This window comes from Lampetra planeri, chromosome 22 (genome assembly GCF_965212315.1).
Source record: "Lampetra planeri chromosome 22, kcLamPlan1.2.h2, whole genome shotgun sequence".
In the NCBI taxonomy this organism is placed as follows: Eukaryota; Metazoa; Chordata; class Hyperoartia; order Petromyzontiformes; family Petromyzontidae; genus Lampetra; species Lampetra planeri.
Window position 1 is genome coordinate 12,330,610 of NC_136128.1, and position 22,053 is coordinate 12,352,662.

The 22,053-nt window shown below is 47.4% G+C and overlaps 2 protein-coding genes across 5 annotated transcripts in view; both read right to left on the bottom strand.

Annotated features, from left to right (window-relative positions):
* Positions 1-2,112: 2,112 nt before the first annotated feature.
* LOC144725062 (uncharacterized) lies at positions 2,113-12,394 on the bottom strand. 3 transcript variants are annotated; one of them, XM_078604511.1, is made up of 6 exons: positions 12,158-12,394; positions 8,428-8,546; positions 7,033-7,145; positions 5,716-5,921; positions 4,767-4,871; positions 2,113-4,292 (listed from the first exon to the last, which is right to left on the bottom strand). In XM_078604511.1, exons 1-6 carry the CDS (start codon positions 12,262-12,264, stop codon positions 3,065-3,067), a joined length of 1,878 nt encoding a protein of 625 aa, XP_078460637.1. In that variant the 5' UTR covers positions 12,265-12,394; the 3' UTR covers positions 2,113-3,064. The 3 variants fall into 3 exon arrangements, with proteins under 3 accessions (XP_078460637.1, XP_078460639.1, XP_078460638.1); XM_078604513.1 differs by lacking the exons at positions 8,428-8,546; positions 12,158-12,394 and adding an exon at positions 7,738-8,345; XM_078604512.1 differs by lacking the exons at positions 8,428-8,546; positions 12,158-12,394 and adding an exon at positions 7,723-8,345.
* Positions 12,395-13,280: 886 nt separating this feature from the next.
* Positions 13,281-22,053, bottom strand: part of LAMA2 (laminin subunit alpha 2) — a 93,799-nt gene continuing 85,026 nt past the window's right edge. For both annotated transcript variants that reach the window (XM_078604515.1, XM_078604514.1), the window contains 9 exons: positions 21,787-21,963; positions 20,994-21,300; positions 20,440-20,552; positions 20,092-20,281; positions 19,583-19,741; positions 18,288-18,441; positions 17,492-17,628; positions 17,057-17,279; positions 13,281-16,297 (listed from right to left, as the gene is read on the bottom strand). In XM_078604515.1, coding sequence (XP_078460641.1) covers positions 16,143-16,297; positions 17,057-17,279; positions 17,492-17,628; positions 18,288-18,441; positions 19,583-19,741; positions 20,092-20,281; positions 20,440-20,552; positions 20,994-21,300; positions 21,787-21,963 — 1,615 coding nt within the window. In that variant the 3' untranslated portion in view covers positions 13,281-16,142. The remainder of the gene's footprint in view (positions 16,298-17,056; positions 17,280-17,491; positions 17,629-18,287; positions 18,442-19,582; positions 19,742-20,091; positions 20,282-20,439; positions 20,553-20,993; positions 21,301-21,786; positions 21,964-22,053) is intronic.

Here is a 22,053-nt window from a genome sequence, read left to right on the forward strand (position 1 = left end):
GGAGCGATGAAATCAGTTTAGTGGAATATTACATATCCGGATCGTGGGAGATATCAATCAATCGCTTGCGGAGGCCTTCACCGAGCAGTGAATTGATGCTCATGGTAATGTCAACAACTGTATTGGTGCCGACAGAATCCCAACGTGCGCTATTTGACCCTATTGAAGGGTTCACGAGCAATGTTAAACGACTCCAGCTTCGTGTGTGCGAAGGTTGGAGAGCCCAATGGTGATTGTTCTCTCGCTGCCACGTGCGGGCCGAGATGACGCTCAGCTGCTGACCTCTAGCGGACATCCTGCGGCGCTTTCTCAGCCGGATTGCTGCCACTTGCCCGCGACATCAGCCCGAGAGTGCCCGATCATCTCCATGATCTCGTCGAGATCTCGCAAGCGAAGCAGGATTTTTTGGGGCCCGAAAAAGTGCTTAGATGGGGTGACCACCATGCACAGTAGATTTGCCATAGGACTGTCGGACTTACGTGGTGGGCCAGTCGATGGTTCAGTTGCGCTGCATGTATATGCTCCCCGCCTTCACGAACCCACATGAACCAGCGTGGGTGACGTGTGGTCAAGTCATCCCAACGACCCTCACGGTGTGGGGAAGCCCTCACTCATCCAGCAGTGAATTGATGTCTACTGCTGGATGAGTAATTAGAATAACATTGTAGAGAGTGTGTATTGTATGTTCATGTTAATACAGCACTCGTGTCAATACTCACGCTCGTGTGAAGAGGATTGTACACACGAGTTAGACAATTAACTACAGCGATGTCAATTAACTACACTTTTATCACTTCATATTATCATAAGCGGTCAGGAAGAGGAAGTAATATAGCAACTGTTATCGCCATATAACCATACACTCTATTTTTCATATAAATCAAACTGAAACTCATGTTTTAATTACATTTTGCGATAATAGCCTCAAGAGCCAGTAACACCTGCTCAAATATTGGTTTCCACATTTATTTGGGGGAAAACCAATATTTGTTTACACCAGCAACGCTCTGCCGAGCACAGAAGATAGCAGTAGTGCCATGTGGGTGACACGATCATCATTGTTATGGATATACATCGTGGCTTTGTTTTGGGTTGGGAGGTAATACCCACAAACACAATACTGGGTTAGGGTCACCGTGACCCAGGTGCAAACATGAACCAATCGAGCTTATTAGTAAAACAGCTCTACGGTGAAGAGCCTCGCTGAGCAAATCGAAAAACTTTTGAACAAATCACGATGATGTTAACCTGCCCCAATTTCCATCCGCCACTCGGCGGCAGCAAGGGGCCCCCTAAACGGGAGGCTCTCGTGTGGACGTGCGCCCGAAACACCGGGTCTCGGGCTGGGTGGGTGGGTGGTGTGAAAACCGACGCATCGCCTCTGCGTTGCGTTCCGCTCCCCTTCTTCCTTGCCTTGGTCACGGCACCGCGCGGAACGATGAGAAGGTGCCCTCGGCACCACCCTCCTTGGGCACCACCCCGCTGCCACGCGTTCACCAGAGGGAGCCCGCGCATGGCCGACGTCGGTACCAATTTCTGCTTTGTTAGGAGCAAGGGTGTTTTTGTTTTCATGCGCTTGTATGACAAGCTACCATTCTTCCCCAGACCACTGTATTGTCATGTGTTGTAGCTTTTAACAGAAATGTGCTTATTATACACGGCATACTAATATCCAGCTCTTCTCGGATAATATATTAGGTTGCATCAGACTAGAGCGCTAAACAAGCAGCGCAGTCAGAAATGAACTGCCACGCATCCCCAACGAGGTCACCGACGCCGCCACTGCTGCGTGCGTCACGCGCAACCTAACTTTCGGTTCCTTGAACATTTTAACAAAGAACACGTCGATTTTAAGGAGCGTTCGGCATGTGGGAGACAAGGCAGGGAACGTCACTTTTCAGTGGCTCTCTGAGTGAGCTCCGAAAAGCGCTTTCGAATCCGCTGCAGGCACCGTCTGCTTGAACGACGAGACGTCAGCAGCACGTAGTGGAAGTCAAAAGACTCGACACGGGCGAGCAGCCCTGCCTTCCGAGGAACAAAACGACCTCTTGGGCACACACACACACATTTTACATTTTCTCCGAACAATCATAATCAGGAAGCAAGAGCATGTATTTTCCACGTGGAGGCGGTTTATTTTTTTTTTTAATAATGAAGTATACAGCAAAGGGTGTAATTTACTGTAATACAAATCAATAATTATCTTCTTGGCAACAAGGAATTCCAAGATTGAAATATGCCTGGTTAAGTACTCCACACAGCTCTCATTTAGCAAGGTGGACATAGCATCAATTGTACAATAAATTTAATGCAGAAATGTGCATGGCACATGATACTATGTTCTGTGTATCCTTGCAGTGGAGTTTGTCTAACCATCAAACAAAGACGGTCGCTGCATTGCGCGCTTTCACGGCCGTCTGGAACACTCTTCCTTCCAATAAGAGGAAGCCACTGGATCTATGGACTTGTAAATCTAAATAAAAAAAAAAATTTTAGAACTGTTCTTATGTTTAGTTTATTGTCCTTCCCCTGCACGTCCGGTGAGCACGATTTGCTACGTACAGTGCAAAAGAAGTTCAACATACATATGTACCGAAAAAAACACGTCATGGCCATTCACTCAAAAATGTCTGGGCGAGTGAAAGGACTGCCTTATAAAATCACAATTTCGTGACTTTTCACCCTTCACAGGAACGAAGAGGGCACACATCACAGCCGAGAAAGAATGCATGCTTGTATCACCCTGTTGCCATCTATTGCAACCCTGGAGTCGTCATTTTTGAAGATTGTTCATTAACACAGCAACAAACCAAGCTCCTACGGAAATGATTGCCTTATGGGGGGAAAAAAAACAATTCACAAAAGCATGAGGGGCTCAATGCAGACAAATCAAACATCTATTAAAAATAAGGAGTTCACTATAAATGGATTACTACCTCATTCATACGAATGCCAGTGTTAACCTGTGAAGTGAAACGGTAAAAATGTTTTTGATAATAATAATTACAAACACCCCCTTTAACACCCCTTCAAAAATCCAATGTAAGAAACCCAACAATTGTTTCTAATGCTTAGCGGTCGTGGGGCAGCTCGAGTTGGAGGCAGGTTTCGGGCAGGAGGGAGACCTCGACTTTGACCTTGTCTGAGACGCGGAGCGAGACCGAGACCTCTGCCTCGACGGTGATGGCGACTTGGATTTGGAGAGAGGCTTCATCTTTTCCTTTTCCTTCGGAGATCTAGACCTAGAGCGAGATGGGCTGTCTTTCTTTCCCTCGGGAGACCTGGAACCAGAGCGAGGCCTGGTGTTCTTTCTACCCTTAGGAGATCCTGATCTGGAACGAGATTTGCTGTTTCTCTTTCCCTTCAGAGACCTGGAGCGAGATCTGCTGTCTCTCTTTCCCGTGGGAGACTTGGAGCGAGATCTGTCATTCTTCCCTCTCTTAGGAGACCGTGACCGAGAACGAGATGCAACTTTTTTCTTTGCCTTTAGAGACCTGGAACGAGACCTGCTGTTTTTCCTTCCTTTGGGAGACTTTGACCTAGAACTAGACCTCACGTTCTTCCTCGCTTTGGGAGATCTAGACCTCGAGCGAGACCTGGCAATCTTCCGTGCCTTAGGAGGAGATACAGATCTGGAGCGAGACCTGGCATTTCTTCCTCTCTTGGGAGACCTAGAGCGAGATCTAACCTTCTTCTTCATTCCCTTAAGAGATCTAGACCTGGAGCGAGATCTACTGTTTTTCCTTCCCTTGGCAGACCTCGACCGAGAACGAGACCTGATGTTTTTCCGTCCCCTGAGAGATCGAGACCTCGAGCGAGACTTACTATTTTTCCTTCTCTTGGGAGACACAGACCTGGAGCGAGACCTGCTGGTTTTCCTTCCCTTGGGAGACCTCGACCGAGAATGGGACCTCGAGTATTTCCTGGCCTTTGGGGATGGAGACCTCGAGCGTGACTTGCTATACTTCCTTCCCTTGGCAGACGCGGACCTGGATCGGGACCTGGCATTCTTCGCCCGCTTGGGAGATCTCGACTTGGAGCGAGAGCGCACATTCTTTGCGCGTCTAGGAGATCTCGACTTGGAGTGAGAACGCGATCGCCTGACCCTCTTGCGAGACCTGGACCGAGACCGAGATTTTGTTCGAGACCTGGATGCCGACCGCTTCCCGCCGTTCCTGCCGTTTGTTTTACCGACAGACACAGAGCGGCTGTGCGAGCGACTTTTCTTTCTGCGAGACCGTGAATGGGACCTGCTGTCCCTGCCTCGTTTACGCTTTGCCGGTGAACGAGTCCTGAAGGAAAAAAATAACATCACAACGCCGCACCCGATAGCCATTAGGTGGATTTTTAAGTATTCTTACATCGCGATGTATAAAAACATTTCTGAAGTGCATGCATTTAAATCTAATTACAGAAACTCCAACAGTGCTATTAGTAATCTGTAATGAACATTTCTGGAAGTGTATAATTTACACTACTGAAAAACATTGAAATTTATATCATCAAATATTCCACTATCAAGTTCTCCCAGCACGTTACCTACAAGGTGCATTACGATATTTCGTGTCTTACGACGTTGTTATCGTGCCCAACAATGCGTTGCAACGTTGCACGTCACGCCCTGCGTGAACGCCAACTCGTCGTGCGGCTTGGACAAGGTACCCCCCCCTTGCGATCGTTCATCAAACGCGAGAGTTTTTAGATTTATTTTTTACCCCCAATTTGCTTTTGTGAAGCTGTTAACGATGCCGGCTGCAAGATCTGACCTGGATCGGCTGCGTGTGCGGCTGCGTCGTCGCGCCCTCCTGCCACTCCTGCTTCGCGAACGTTTTGCCCGGTTCAGCCTTCGGCGGCGGTTTCTCGAGCGTGACCTGCCCGACACGATCAACACCGGCTCAACACAACAACCCGCAGCACGTGCGCCATATTGCACGCAACGGAATACACGCACGTCATGGCAATAAGTGCCGATAAAGTTAAAAGTTATTTTGTGACCGAGTAAAAAAACCTGGAGGCATTTATCCAGCAGTATATAGATCATTGCTGGTGATGATGAGAAACAGAGAGAAAAACTGTTCCCATGCTTTCATAAACACAAATATTCTTCGCCAGTCAGGCCCTTTACGATTAGCAGTAACCATATTATTCAATAACAGAGTGGGTAAGGCTATACCCAGCTGGTACAGCAGAAACTCGATGTACGCACACCCCTTATCGCCCATGGGCCCGGAGCAGATATTTACTTGCCGGTACCACCTGAGGTGGCAAACTGTTGTGGTTCCAATAGTGAATTACGTGATAACCATTTGAAATGACTGGGTAACCGAATAATGAACTCTTATGAGATATAAACACATCGCTACAACTCAAATCCTGCTACCTCGGTACAAATTTCTGCTTTATTGGGAACAAGGCCGTTTGTGCTTTCAAGCGTCGCTTGTATCACAAGCGAGCCTTCTCCTTCCCCAGACCACTGTACTGTAAGATAAAGTGTTTTTGCTTATAACGTAAATGTGCCTATCATACACGGCATACTAATATCCAGCTTCTTCCTGTATAACTATCCGATATTTTAGATTGTAACAGACCAGAACGTTAAACAAGCCGTGCAGTCAGGATAAATTAACTGGCCCCGCATCCCCAGCTCGGCAACTGGTGTTGCCAGTTGCTGTGTGTGTCACGTGCAAGTGTTCTGTCGTGTACTGAACTCCAAACCTCGATCGACTGCGGCGTTTAGCGCGCATCGTCCGGTTGGAGCGCTCCTCCCTCAGCTTGAGCTTGCGGCCAAAGAGCTCCATGCCGTCAAGCTCGTCCAGAGCTCGCTTCATGTCCACAAACGTGCGGAACTCCACAAAGCCCTCATTGTCTCGCTCCACGTGCGCTTCGCCATACATTACCTCGCCAGCACGGCGCAGCGAGTCCTGCGGGAGAGTTGTCGGTGCGACCAGAGCGGATTGAGGCACGAGCTACCGTAATGTTTTATTTGAACGATACATCGACAAGATTTGGTAAAATTGGAAATATATATCCTAAGAAATATATACATATATGGGTGTTTTCTGCACCATAGAAATGATGGCAAGATTGATTACTGAGATCCCAAGACTGAATCGGGTCAGAAATTAGAATAGACGGTAAGAGTGGTGGTGCACATCTCAGAGAAGACGAAAAAAAGTTGACTCAAATGGCGAGGGCACGTCGTAAGATGAGAGGAAACCCACATCGCAAAGGAAGGCGATGTTGAACATGGTAACACCAGGCCAGTGACCAAGAGGCAAGCCTTGGTAGAAGTGGTTCTTAGTGGTGATCTAAAATATGAAGGACTGTGGAGTTGACCTCGAGATGGCCCAGGACAAAAATGAGTGGAGAGGAGCAAGGACACCCACATGAGTGGACCAATTAACTACAATGCGTGACTCACAATACAGGTCTGAATATGTAACCTTCAAAAGCATAGAGGTCTATTCTATCATCCAGCCAAGTGCTTTACAAGAGAAAAACACAATTTGGTATAAAACCACTTTGAAAGTTACAATAAAATGGAATTGCATTGTACATATACAGCCCTTTTGCCTATCTACTGCTGGATGAAGCCCCACAACGCCGGATCGTGCGAGTTATTTGATCATACTTCACCATGATGGTCAGGACATGATGGTGTCGGTGTTGGGCAACACAGACGTTGCAGCATAGTACAATAAAACTATTTATTTCATTAAAACTGTCCTCTGCAGACGTGGTAGTTGCTGATCTAAGCAACAACATAATGCAAAAAGACAAATAAGAGGTAAAGATGCAGCCCTGCAAGTAGTTGCTCGTGCCACTGCTGGCAGAAGCGACTCCCACGAGAGGCATGATTTAAGAAACCTGGCCAATGTTTCAACTGGGGCATCGGGAGACAAAACCAGTGGCCAATGGATTTCAAGCCAAGTCTGCAAACCATTACACCACGGCAACATCCGCACAATTACAAATATGTTACAAACATAAATGTTGGTGAAGAATTTGCGATGGTCAAAGTCGAGCGATTACCTTCAGCTGTTCTGCATCGCAGCGGGTGGAGAGGTTCTCCACTACGAGCCGGTACTCGGTGCGGATGGGAGGCCTGTAGAGTCCGGAGCGTCCTCCGAAAATTGAAGAAGCACCTACGCCAAGTGGACGTAGATTACAAAGCGTCTCATTCATGCCAAACAGCAGACGTATTTTAAAAATAGTAAATAAATATGTATGCGTGAAAAATAGCAATCATAGCAAGGTGCAAATACATTGTATGTAGTGTATAAAGCATGAGTTAGTTCAAAAATAGCTATATATAGTGGTTAAAAGAAACTATTTTCTGTGCTGTTTTGATTATACAGTTTTGTTTGAGCAAATTATTGCAACTATTAATGATAAAGTTGGTTCATTACATATTGTTCATCTTGTGAATGACACTGAAGATTTTTTATATTATTTTAAGCAACAGCAGAATTACTCAAACATAACCATGCATCTTGAAAATACAATATGGCAATTATACTGTGTGGAGCAAAGTCAGTGCAATTGATTCTATATAGCATACTAGACAATATGAATTAACGATACAAAACTGTGTGCGTGCATATTACACTTACGTCGTAAACAGCACAAAACAGTTTTAAGCTAATTCTAAACAATTAACAATGTACTGTAATGCAGTATGTGAAAAAGCACGGAGTTCACCAAACCAGCCAGAAATGACACCTGGCTGTTCCTCACCAACCGGGTCTAAAGGCAAGTGAGGCCGCAGGAGGAGGCTCCGGCAAGGGCAGCCAAGGGCCATGGGAATGGAACGGGTAGGTTGGTACGGTACGGAGTGGATGGGTTGGTGCGGTTGGTAGGTTGGTTGGTAAGGTAAGGCCATGGCCATTGGAACAGGCATCTTAGAGATTCTTGATTCAAAACATTGACGACTTTGTTAAATCGGTGGTTAAGTTTAAAGAGAAAACATTCAACAATTCATAGAAAAGCTCAAGAGCACGGGTAAATTATTTAAGTAGACTGGATGACGGGTCATGTAAGATCACATTAATGCTATAATTAATCATTTGCAGTGTTTGCAAGGAACCACCGCATGAGTTAACTCAGATATAAATATTAACTAGGCAATAGACCATTGTTAAATATTTAGTTGTTACTTCTAAATAACAGTTCCAATATTGAAATAACCCGTGGTCTTAAGAACATCAGAAACACTTTAAAATGCAAAACATACATTTCCATAAAATATAACAAAGTACTGTGTAAGGCATTTGCAATATATATGTAATGTACATTTAAAAACAACCGCTCATCAACACAGTTCAGCAGGATAAACAATGCATTTTCAGTAGACTTTTAACTGCACTCGAGGAAAAACACAGGCGCGAGTTGTTTTCTCTACTCCAGGGCAGGAAGCGGTGAGTCTACCTCCCGGCCGCCCCCGGGCGTGTTCCACCACCACCGGGTCCCCACACAGGTCGCGGCCGTTCAGCTCGTACACGGCACTATCCGCATCCCGGCCATCTTCAAGCTCCACAAATGCATACCTGAGAACAGCACACATCAGCCATTGAAGGACAGACACAGCAGCGTTCGCCTCGTTAACCACATGGGGTCGAGATGAAATATTTTGGTCGAGGCTGTCCCAGAAAATGCGGGTGTGAAAAAAATGCTTAAGCACTACGATCTCGAACCTCAGATGTATATTTTAACCATAACTTTCACAAAGAACACCATTGGAACCTCCTTTGCCAGTAGCAAAATATGATAATTGGTTTGTTACCCTTTTATCTGTCAACAAAACTGACACCTTTTTTACAATGAGTCATGTTCGCATTGACCACAATACCTGCGGTCGGAATGCAAACAAAAAACACAACTCTGATAATGTAGGCACTCTCCTTGATATTGATTGTTCCACACCCGAGACAGCTTTTCTTAGAGCCTAGTGTCACATGGTGTTGGACCAGATGATGCCAAAAGGCTTGTGATTGGATGAAAATCTGATATATAATTTAAAACCAATTTGGAGGAACAGTATTCACTTCCAAATATTTTAGACTCCAGTTGCGCTGAAAGTGATTCCAATTTTTTTACATGGGCAATGCAAGTGTGCTATGTAATAGCATACAAAACATTGGATTGATACATTTCACTGGATTAATTTGACGATAAATCATTACCAGTTAAAGTTTTTTCCACCTCACCGGTGGTGGCTCCTTCTGAATGTGCCCCAATGTCTGCAACTCATCTGTATTACCCTGTTCAGTCAAACTGACTGACGGCCTCTTCATTTTGAAGACTTAAATAACCAACTCCCTATCTGCCCTACAGTCAAACAGTTGAAATTTGTACGGCGTACATTTATACACATTGAAAATACAAACTTTCTTTATGCTCAGGCTCAAGGGCTAAAATAATCATGTTTTGTTTTCGGGCACCGCTATTAACTCCAGCACGAAAATATTCAAAAGCTGTGGCCATAATGGCCCAGGCAGCGATAATTGGACCCTCCTGAAAACAGCAACCCGATTCAGCTGAGGCTTTATTTGAAATACGTATTTCAAGTTAGCGAATGTTAATGAAATCAATTGCATAACATAGCCGAGCGCACTTACAAGTCAAACTTACATGTTGCAATATTTTATCTAAACATGAACACGTGTTTCACGAGGGCTGTCCAGCTTTGTTGGCAGTCCCGAAACCATCACATATGTAGATTACACATTACATATTAAGGCAGGACCAAAATGAAAGGCTCGAGTTCCTTTGACGGTTTGAGACCGCACGAATATGGTCTCACAATGGGCAGCATTTGACTTGACGGTGCTTTAGTTGCGCGGTGTACATCTCCGCTGGAGGTACAGAACCCGCGGTGGAAATTCCACATTAACATGGCCAGAACTCAGGCTACAATATCAATGTTCTCTCTGTGTTTCCGGGTTGTTAATGCGTGTTGTTCCAGCATCTTGTTCCACGTTCGCTCCACGTTTAGAAAACACACTGAAGCTATACAGCACAGACGCGAAAATTCTTCGTAACAATACAGAACTTATTTACTTAGAAAAAAACCTCACCGAGCCAATACTATTTTTAGGAAGGTCCTGTATTGAGTGAGATATATGGGCAATCCTAGATGTGGGAGAAACCTGGATTACCAAGACCCCCACGAATAGGAGTGAATAACCTTCAAATCTCTGCACGCAGATTCAAAAATCCATCGCTCAATAGTACCATTTCCTGGTCACTTCGCAGTCCGATAACTTCCGTTCATCAAGTGACACTTCGTGCAATGATGTATATCAACCCCGAGAGATTGACGTATAGTCATATTATATTGGAAACGACCATGCACATGAAACACGGGGGAACTGTAGTCTGTATAGCTTCAAAAGCTAAGTTCAGTACCGGATTATGCCGCGTACCAGAGGCTTCACCTCGAATGCTCCATACGCGCCGAGTTGGCTCCATTCGACCATTCAATAGCCGATTAAGGAGTAAACGAACCACTGTTTATGTTGTCCCACTGGGGCCTCATAATCAGCCGTGGTTAATCTACTGCTGGCTGATCCGGAGTGCGCAACAACCCACGCGGATTTACACTATGAGATCTCTTTTACCAGTGGCAAAGTATGATAGTAGGTTTTTACCCTTTTAACTGGTACAAAACTGACACCTTTATTCAAGGCATCATGTCTGCAATGACCACAACACAAGTAGTCAAAAAAGCAAACAAAAAGAAGCAACTCTGATAAGGATGATAATATGCACTGTCCTTGAAGTTGATTGGCCCACACCCGAGACGGCTTTCTTTAGAGCCTAGTCCCCAATGGTGTAGGGCCAGATGACACCAGAAGGCGTACAACTCAAACACAGTGCAATATCAGAGTATTGAGAGCTCGGGGTAAGCATTTACACTATGAGATCTCTTTTACCAGTGGCAAAGTATGATAGTAGGTTTTTACCCTTTTAACTACTTTTTTTACCAGTGGCAAAGTATGATAGTAGGTTTTTACCCTTTTTGACTACTTGTGTTGTGGTCATTGCAGACATGATGCCTTGAATAAAGGTGTCAGTTTTGTACCAGTTAAAAGGGTAAAAACCTACTATCATACTTTGCCACTGGTAAAAGAGATCTCATAGTGTAAATGCTTACCCCGAGCTCTCAATACTCTGATATTGCACTGTGTTTGAGTTGTACGCCTTCTGGTGTCATCTGGCCCTACACCAATGGGGACTAGGCTCTAAAGAAAGCCGTCTCGGGTGTGGGCCAATCAACTTCAAGGACAGTGCATATTATCATCCTTATCAGAGTTGCTTCTTTTTGTTTGCTTTTTTGACTACTTGTGTTGTGGTCATTGCAGACATGATGCCTTGAATAAAGGTGTCAGTTTTGTACCAGTTAAAAGGGTAAAAACCTACTATCAACCCACGCGGAGCTTCCAGCCACACACGAGGCCGATTTCATTGCTCCATCTCCCCGTGGGACGTGGACCCTCTCGAACGAATTTCCATTCCTTTGCTGTGTCGCTGGACACTTTGTAAACGAGTCGATTCACGTCGAAGGGGAGTGATTTTATCCACGTGATTTTGTTTTCATCATGGGCCCTCCTTTGCCAGCATCAAAATATAATAATAGGTTTTCCCCTTACTGGCAATAAAACAGTTGTTAAGATGTTAAAACACCAAACTGAAACCTTTTGCAAGAAATAATGTCTTCAATAACCACATATACTTGTGAAAATACAAACAAATGCATATCTCAAAGCATGTTTTTGTTTGTATTTTCACGAGTATCTGTGGTTAATGCAGCCTTGATTCCTTGCAAAAGGTTTCAGTTTGGTGTTTTAACATCTTAACACAACTGTTTTATTCCAGAAAGGGGAAACCTATTCTGATATACATTTATTTTTAAATCTTTGATACATTTGCAATAAACATTTCTGGACTCGCGGGAGGCCTAGCAGAACATGAAAAGCCTGCGGCGTATTTCCCAGCGCGGATAAGCGCGGAGCGAGCTTCTCGCGCGCCGATTGGACGAATCGCCGCACGGTCTCGCGGCCCAATTGGCTGTGCGCGGGCGCGTGCGGCGCGCGGACCAATGGGCCGAGAGCGCGTAATGGCGGCCGCCGATGTGAACTGGGGAATTGAGACTCACCCGTTCTTGAGGCTAATCTCAATGATCTTGCCGAAGCCTCTAAGGAAGCGTTCAATGTCCCTCTCGCTCGCCTTGTAGCTCAGCTTGCCCAGGTAAAGACGAGCCATCTCTACGTGTCCCTTTTTTTGAATTGGCGGAGTTTTCGAGCGAAACGCGGAGCGAGCGAGCGCCGCCGCCGCTGCTGCTGCCACAAAGCGAGGGGCTCCCCTCACTGCCGCATCCCCCGCGCGGTACCGGCCGGTGACGTCACCCGTCAATTAACATAATCGCCGTTTGTTCTTTCGCGATTATATCAACGCATATAATAATAATATATAACTTTAAATAGATTAACATGTCTGGCGCAACTACACCTCATCCTCTAGCGCGGACAATATTACACAAGCATACAATTTTTTTGGATATTCCATGTTCATGTATAATACATGTTCATGTATTACATTTGTGGCAGTATATGTTGAGTTTATGTTAATTTATGCGAGGGCTAGGGGCTCCTCGCTCAGCTGTGGGGTCTGTCTTTCCGACAGCCCTGTTCTTCACCTGGTCCTCACCTGAGGACGGCTGCTTGCGTTGTGGCCGAAACGTCGTGAGAATTGTATTTTATTATGTAATATTTTTTTATTATTTTATTATTTCCCTTCTACGTGACTTTACCGAAAGAACCAAGAAGATGAATCACTGCAGTCACGAAAGCTGTAAATCGATACTATGCAATACATCTAAGAACCCTACTTTACTCCCAGAACGCGCTGTCTTGTTTGGCCTATAACAATATCACCATCAATTATGGACCAACGTGAACATTGTTTTGTTCTTCTTTGATTTATTCCTCACAATGCACATATCATATTTAAAAAAAACTAGAACTGATATAACCTCGGTGAATAACATCGGAGTGTTCGTCACTTTCCATTGGTGGTGGCAACAGTCAAGGGAAGCAATTGATAATCAACACGAGGTCCCCTTGAAACGGTAACAGCCCAGAGCCCCGCATATGGGGGGTTAATGGTGTTCATGCCCTTTATTTGCTCGACTATTAAGCGATTCAGCAATTCTAGACAAGACTCGTGAGAGAATGCGTTGTTACACTCACACTTCCATGCCAAATAAGTAGACAGTAGACTTTTGCAGATATAAAATATGGGGATTTATTCAACGAATCGATACTGTGTTTGTGAAATAGTAAATGTGTCTCATACGATCTCAGCATCTTAAGGGTAGGGTGCTTTAATTTTAATTCATTACAAAAGCGTTGTAGCAGCAGGTGAGTCATCAAATTGCACTGCTTGGTAATTTCTTTCAAGTATTGTTGATTTCCGTGTGATTGTGACAACACTCAATAACACAATGGCTTTTTTTTGCTCAGTTTTGCTCTAAATCACTGTCAACATGGAAACGATCGTCATCCGTCATGATGTATGGCTTGAGCAAATTTAATGCACTTAAACCGCCACGCTGCTGTCAATTTAACGTCCGCACAATTTTCAGTACACTTGTAAATTGGAAGCGACTACCACGTGTCTTTTTAGCAGCTCCTTTGGGGTTGCATCAGTGTTGATTTGGTGCCAAATGTCCACTGCTTGAGGTAGGGCCCTATCGCCTGTGATATCGATGCGCGCCACACTAACAGCTCCTTCAAAAATGAGAACAGGGTGAAAATACAAAAACACCCCACCAAGACCCCACTGGTAGTTGCCTTGGCCCTGCATTTTTTGCGAGCATCGAGTTATGTGCAATTGAGGTCTTGAGTGTGCGGACAAATAGAGGTTGTGTTTGAGGAGCCCGAAAAGGGTTCCTCCTCTGCATTCCGTCAAGTTCCCCAAGATGGATTGTTTGTGCATCTGAATGGACGGAATAACTGATGCCGACACGTTAAAGTGTTCAGTCGTGAGCTGGTATAAACCTGAATCACCATGTCCAGCGCAGGCAAGAAGGCCACATCATGGGTTGTCACTGAGTTCTCTCGCAAGTCAGCAATGGCTGTCTAACAATTGATTAGATGCACCACATTTATCAGGTGCTATTATGAGTTAGAAGCACATTTACAGTTAGTTTGGTTTTAAGGTTGCCACCTCTGAGATACATAAACTTGTGACACATCACGGGAAGAAGAATATATCTCACAATACCAGATCAAGGGAATAGCTACTTGTAAATGCATAGTCTTGAGTGGCGTATTCAAGTTAACCAAGTGATAGGTGAAGAGACCAGGTTAGTTTTAGTTTGCAAGGGTGACTTGGGGTGTTAGTCTGCCAGTTGGTGGCGACGGTCGCTGTGTGTAATCCCAATTCGAGTCGCTTGCGCAACTGACAAAAACCGGGACTTTTAATGTTCCGGAAAGATTTACCGATTTCTCAGAGCAGCTACCTCAACAATTCAAGAAAGGTTTTAACAGTTATCTGTTACAGATAACTGTTAAAACCTGACTGTGACGGTCCCACCTGATGACGGAGACTTGTGTTGCCTCCGAAACGTCGTGATTTTTGTTTTTTATTTTATTTTACTTTCTACGTGACTTTACCGAAAAAACCTAAGAAGATGATTCCTTGCAGTCACGAAAGCTTCAAATCTAGAATCTGTTACAGCGTTGATCGTGCTGTTTGTTGCTGGCTCTTTGAGGTTTTGGGCCTTTGCGTGCGCGCTCAGGAATTGTGTTAAATGAAGCGGACGATCCTGAAAAAAAACTCTTCAAATGTGTGCGTTCAAACTATTAAAAAATAGATTTACAATTTTTCCTAACGATGTAGAAATGTGATCAAACCTGCGCACCTTAATACAGTGGGCATGTGTTGAGATTGGTCAGTTCGTTAAGAATGCAGTTTCTTTGGGAATTTGCAGCATTTGTAGCATCGTAGCTTGTTGCATAGGTCAAGGTCAACCGACTTGGGTTGCATGGCTGCACAGCCACAGAGCGAGGCAACTCCATCCAAGTCTAACCGAACTCGGCAAAAGGGGGGAAACTATACAGATACACGTTCTTTGAAATAACACTGCGTACATACTTTTATGCTTTTAATACTGTTGTGATACACACGCTGACATGCGGCCAGTCTCACAAAACACCTTCGGTCAACATTTTTCTCAAGTTGCACGACTTGAAAATGACGTAGGGAAACTTGCAATGTGTTTCATGCAACTGTACACTGATATCTTTCCGACTGATGACACATTTTCGTTTAGCGACGTTGAGAGGGACCTGTCCAATATCGACCGGCTGGAAATTGGTGATAGCATTTATAAAAAAAAAGTTGCATAGCTGGAAAAAAATATATATGTTTTTGATTTAAAATAAATTCACCAGAACACTTTAAAAGAGAGGTTATTTGACCAAACATTACATTATCAGAGCTATATTTGTTCACCTGAATTTAAAATCGAGAAGGCTCTGTATGCCGTCTGCAGTCGAGCTTTCGGCATTGCTAGTTCGAAGTTCATATGCAGTAACGGAGCCCACCCATTGCCTGGCCGACGCGATCAGCTCACCCCTTTGATTACACTCAATCCACAAACATTGACTTCATAATCAACGTTTTTGGGTTTAGATCGCGTTATTTATAAATGTGTCGTAACCCTCCACCACCCGACACGGCCAATCAGTAAAAAAAGTGTCACGTTGACAAGACAAATAGTTCACTGCTTTAGCCCACCGGTGTGTTGAAGTGTGAAACCACAACATTTACAATTTTTGAGTACGACGTTTCGCTGGTAATTGCATCCAGCATCATCGGGCAATTCGCCAGAATGGTGAGGCTTTGCTCTGGCTCCCGGTCTTATATAGAGCAGCAGCAGGGTGACGTGATCATTAACTCATCAACTCAAACATTGACTTCTGGGATTTAAAAAGTATTTTTAATACTGCACTTCTACAACTATTACATGTGGTACTGTCAGAAAGTGGTATCAGCAAACACATTGGAAGGAAGAGGTGAGAGGAGGCAGCCGTGAGGAAATCTTTCCCCAGCCGAGCCCAGCGGCGTCGGCGTCCTCACTGCGAGGGGCAGGCGAGCGGCTGCACCCCGCGGAGGCTGGCGGCCTTGGTGAGGTCCACTGGCAGCGTCTGCTGGGGCCTCACCAGCTGCAGGCGCCGCATGCAGCCCTGGAAGGGCGTCTTGCTGCTCAGCGCGAACTGCACCGAGTCGGCTGCAAGAGAAAGGCAGAGGATGGTAGCGTTCCACGCGTGCACGCTCGTTCTCTTGCCAAGCTGCTCCTCGCTCAGGACTCGGTGACCAAGCTACTTTAGGGAACAGTACACACGGGCGACACACACTCTACCCGTGGTCTACGTCAAGTAAGCAATGCGCATGTACACAAGTGTCTAATTTGCACACGTTTTGCATTGTCTGTGTATTTGTTTTATCCTGGCCATGTTTCCCCTCCATTTATCATCATCATCACTGGTCAGGATCTATCCACCAGTGAATCAAGACATTCTTAAGCCGGTGCTAACTGCCTCAGTCTTGTGATAAAGTAATGCATTTGGCTTCTGTACGGAAGATTATCTCTTGGCTCCATCTCTGCATCGTCTCAGGAGCATTCCCTCCTCTGGCTGCCACTCCATCCTTACTTTCGACCACCGACCATATGCTGCTCCTGCCCAAACTTACCTCTTACTTTTCTTTATTACAATTGTCACCATCAGCCATGACCAATGCACTGGGAGTGAACTCTTACCCCTTTGGCTGCCATTCCTTAGTTAGCCTCGACCGCCGGCCACAATCCCTTCCAGTGACACTTCCTGCCCAAGCCCACGTACTTTTTCTTAACAGTCGACATTACGGATTTAACCCGCGTACATTCTCCATAATCCTCGTGTTCCAAGCACGCATCTCATCGCTCCGTGCTTCCTCATGTGAACGAGCATCGGGACCGTGCCGAGCGCGGGGGGCAGCAGCGCCGTACCAGGGAAGCCGCCCAGGTAGACGGGCCGGTTGGTGTCGGCCGACGTGGAGGACTTCACCGACGACTGCGCGGTGACCATCGCCCCGTCGACGCGCAGCTCCAGCTGGTGCTTGATCTTCTTGGCGCTGACGGCGTGCCAGCGTCCGTCGCACAGGGAGCCGCCCGCGCCCGGATCGTAGACGGCCGTGAACCGGCCCGGTCCGTTATCGGCACTGAACAACAGCTGCGGGGGAAGCGTGGTTAATATAGGGCATTTTAGTTATACCTTAATCCATGTTATTTGTAAAAATAGTTTTTTTTCAAGTTCAGCTTTGTTCATGTGATTTTTGTTGCCACGTATTGAAATGTGTCCAACATCGAGATGCATTTTTATAATGAGTGCATCACCGTGCGCTGTGGTACACTAGGGATGTGCGCTCGGGATTCCACACTTACCTTGCCGTCCACAAGTTCCAGACCCACGGCGTCGCTCATTTTATTGTGGCTGATGCCGAGCAGGACCCCGTTGCTCTGCACGGAGCGGAACTCCAAAACGACTTCAAAGTCCGTGCCGACTTTGTAGGCACTCTCGGCTGAAAGAGATCACAGTAGGAACGGTCACATTGTAAAGAGTGACAATCTCACAGCGGGTGCGCGCATTCACCCGAATTGAAACCTCCATCAGCCATGCAGGCGGCCGGGTGGCTCAGAGAGCGGAGTGCTGAGCCGATGCCACTGAGATCTGGGGCTCGAATCCAGATTACCGCCTGTCATTAAACCGCGTTCTTGAGTGTGGCGAGTTCTATGTATGTACGTTGAACTTCTTTCGCACCATAAGTAGCCAACCGTGGTAACCGGAGGTGCGAATCACTGCCTGGTTACCAATGACTGGACTAAAATAACACATCACAAACATTTGGTTTTGCACTTAGATTGGATAAGTTTGAGCTCTGAGAAGTATAACATCAAATTGACTGTCATGCAATAAGGATTACTCTCATACGCACAGCAGGTGGGAAAATGCTGTGCTATGTATGGAAGAGTGATCACTTGATGGGATCTCAGAAATAACTCTGTGATATCCGTTTCCGTGGGCCGCTGTATAACACGAAGGGTTGCACTGCACTGCTGTGACTGGATTCTTCGTCTCATGCAGTGATGCGAAGAGCAGAATTGGGATATACGGCCAAAGTAAATAAATAGACGATGTCCATCAGCCATAGGGTGCCTGAAGGTCGAGGCATTGGCTTACCCAGCTGTGCATATCCAGTCCCGTCAAAATAAGAGCCCTCCTGTGGATTGACGTAGCAAACTTCCACGCGGTAGCTGGAGGTCGGCTTGTCCATGTCCAGCTGTTTGCCGTTCATGACAAAGTTTTTGATGCAGCCTGGAATGCTGTTGGTCACCTGCATGGGCAACAGACACAGGGTGTTCATTCTTCAACCTGATATCAGATTTTTAAATGTGTACACCCCTATTTCGGATCTGATTTAGTTTCATCGCGTGTGCATTTCAAATTGTCATGTTAAGAACAAATGTTTAGGTATAAAATAAAAACATCGGAAAAACTGAGACAATGAAAAATGTAAACGTGATTTTACTCAAGGTATTCCCAGGATAGCAATCATGTCAATTTAAGAATGTAATAAAAAAAAAATCACAAAACTTGCGTCACGTATGGTCGAAATGAATTCACGTAATGTCGCTTTTGGTCGGAAGATCACGAGAGATGTTGTCATGGAAATAACTTCACTTTAATATTATTTGACACCAGGACCACTGCCTTACATTTTGCCTGGCCTGCATGTCCTAATGTGTTCTGCACACACCGACTGCGCTTGATGATCATTCACTGAGGAAAGAAGAACTGTGAGAAGTCACTGGGGGGACCGGGTGGTTGATATCATTGTCGAGGACTGTTTTTATTCTCAGATAATTCAATTTGAACCCATTTGTGTGGTCAATGACCGAACCACCTGAAATAGGGCCTAATTTAATCACATCTCAGAAGCTGAGCAGCTTTGAGCCTGAATAATGCTAGGATGGGTGGTCATCATGCACACACAGGTGGTCATAGGGCTTCAAATTTATGTTAATTCGTTTAACCATCCATAATACAGGTTTTTGGGTTAGATCGCGTAAATATATAAATGTGTCATTAAACCCACCAAAGCAAATTAGTAAGGTTTGTCACGGAAACAGAACATGCCACTAGTGCAGCACACCAGTGTGTTGAAGAGCAAAGCCGCAACAAATAAAACCTGTATTATGGATGATATTGGTCATGAAAGCCTACGTGTTAAATCGTGTAACCGTGTGAGAACCCAGAAGAGACCAGGAAAGCCCCATTGCACAGGTGACCTGGATCACCAAATTGACAAAAGCAAAATCAAATAAAGTACAGGAAGGAGGTTTGCGAGACCATGTTGTTGTTGGCAGCAGAGGCCACAGCGGTGAAGCACGTTGTACCGCATGGCTACACTCCCACATCCCACATTCACCAACCCGCGGCGACACCGGGGGGGGGGGGGGGGGGGGCGGCCTTACGTTGCCGATGCGGCGGAGGGTGTAGTTCTGTGGGACGCCGCCGACGTACATCATCCCCACCACGTCCAGAATGGTGGCGCTGGATGGGCCCTGCATCGTCACCCCGTGCGTCTTGTCCAGGGTGAGGGAAGCTCGCTCGTTCTTGCGGGTAATCCGCACCTGCGAATAAGAGATGGAACGTGTCGTTTAACCAAGTGAGTTCCTGGGGCGAAACGTCGGGCGTCGTGCCGAACAATGCACGGAACGACGCGTTAACGCGTGGCAGAGATACAAGGGCACGACCGCACAATGCCTACACGGTAACAAGCGTAAATTGCCTGCTGCGATACGTAGATTGTAAACATGGACATGAACGAAGAAAACAGAAGGTCCCCATCCACTGTGGAGACGGAGGGATGAGATCAACTGGAGTGCAGGTGCTGGGTGTCTCGTTCCATCGCGGAACCGTGAGAGATGGCGACGGCTTGGGGGGGGGGGGCAGTGGGGGCGGGGGGGGCGGTGGCACTCACGCTGTGCCACTTCCCGTCGTTGACGGTGCGTGGGATGTGCTTGGTGGACGCTCCCCGGCCCAGGTCAAAGCTGAAGTGCAGCTTCCCCTCCTTGATCTGCAGCGTGAAGAAGTCGGCGTGGTTGATGCGCGCCATGTAGAACACCAGCCCGTTCTTCGCCAGCGTCCGCAGCTCCAGCGAGATCACCAACCTGCCGTCGGAGGGCCGGGGGTTTCAGGTCTCAAGTTCGTTTCGTGTAACCAGGCAAGAACTCAGGGGATCAGGGAGAGGCCCATTCGCAAGAGAGACGTGAATTGCCGAAATTTACAAAAGGCGTGTGCGGCATCCGTGGCGCGCGTGTGCACGCACTCCTTCTTGACGGTGGTGTCGTTGAACGCGAAGGCCGTGTGGCTGTTCCTCGAGATGCCGAACTGCTTGGCTCCGCCGAGCGTGACGGGCGACACGTGAGCCGCACACTGCCCCTGCGGGATCGCAGGCGCACGGTCAATCCACTGTTAGATGAGGGCAGCCGCTCATGGGTTGTAAACCATTCTGTGTGGACCTTTGCCTCCCCGACCGTAAGTTGGATTTTTCTCTGGTTACTTCGGTTTCCTCCAAAATGCAAATCAATCCTCTATGGAATTCTCCAAACATCCCCCAATTGCAGGGCCGTTTCTAACAAGATGTATCGGAGGACTCATTGAGGCCTCCCTGTTAATATAAATGACATCACTGTTATAAGCTTATAGAGAGGACAGAAGCCTGGAGACGACCAGCTGGGTTACGCTTTACAGGCCTTTGCTCCACCGTGGGCACGAGCGCACAACGACGCTGACACCGGACTCGCTGGCCCTCGGCCTGGAGCCACCAGAGGCCCTGCGAGACCCCAATGGGGGGGACGCGCGACGAGCCGGGGGACTCACGGCGGCGGCGGTGACGGGCGGCGCGGCAGTGGCCACGGCCGCCGCCGGCGCCACGGGCGGGGACGGTCGCCTGGTCGGGGGCTTCCTCTTCGGGGCGTCGGGCTCCGGGTAGCCGCCGGGAGCCGGGCCCCGGGTGGGACGAGCGCCGGCCACGGGGGGCGACGCCGTGACGCGCGGCGAGGACGGCAGCGGCTCCAGCTCGGCCGACTTCTCGGCGCCGCGCGTGCCGCCCTCCTTGGGCTCGAAGCTCACGCACTTCCCGATGTCGGCCTTGTCGAACGTCACTTGGTTAGCGAAGTCTGCCAGGCTGCGCAGGAGGAAGAGGAGCAGGGATATGGAGGGGGTGGGCGAGTTTTTTTTTTTAACAAGAACAACAGCGAGCCCACTAGGCACCGTGCCCACCCTGTGCCCACCCAACATGCGACACGGCACACTGCGCAGGAGGCATGCCGCACACGTCCCACACGCACTGCGGGGGCCACCGAATGGTGTTTGGGAGACTGGCGGCAAAATTCCGGATGATGCCCCATCTGAGACCCCCCTCGGCCTTTCGAAAGGCTGCCTTCTGAAGCCCCCTCATATAAGGGGTCCGGGACAAATATCCCACCTGCCTCTTGCCGCAGAGCCGGTTTAGGCCTCAATTTGTAAAACGATGGCACGGAGCGCGTGCGATGGCGGTGGTGGTAATGTTGATTAGACGCTTGGTAGCGTGGTGGTGCAGGCGCGTGCGATCGTGGCGTTGCGGCGCGGTTGCACGGCGTTGCGGAGGCGGTGCGGCGGGGGCGGCACTCACACAGAGTTGACGATGAGGTTGCGGATGCAGCCCTGGAAGGACTGGGTGGTCTTGAGGAGAGTGGGGGGCACGGACGGTGGGACGCCCCCCACGTACATCTTCTGCACACGCACGGACGCGGTGCTGGCAAACACCGTCTCCTCCGAGTTGTCCTCGTCCACCTGCACCTTGATGAAGCTGAGGAAGCCAACGTGAGGAACGACAGGTGATCACGGGTGTCTATAGCTACCTGCACAGGGGCAATCAGTTCCTGAACAAGCTCCCATC

Excerpts from the sequence above, each read along its gene's own strand:
- LOC144725062 (XM_078604511.1), bottom strand. The coding sequence starts at position 12,264 with ATGGCTCGTCTTTACCTGGGCAAGCTGAGCTACAAGGCGAGCGAGAGG. Across the intron at positions 7,146-8,427 it reads CGCCCGGGGGCGGCCGGGAG|GTGCTTCTTCAATTTTCGGA; the intron begins GTAGACTCACCG and ends CACTTGGCGTAG. Across the intron at positions 5,922-7,032 it reads GCGATGCAGAACAGCTGAAG|GACTCGCTGCGCCGTGCTGG; the intron begins GTAATCGCTCGA and ends ACTCTCCCGCAG.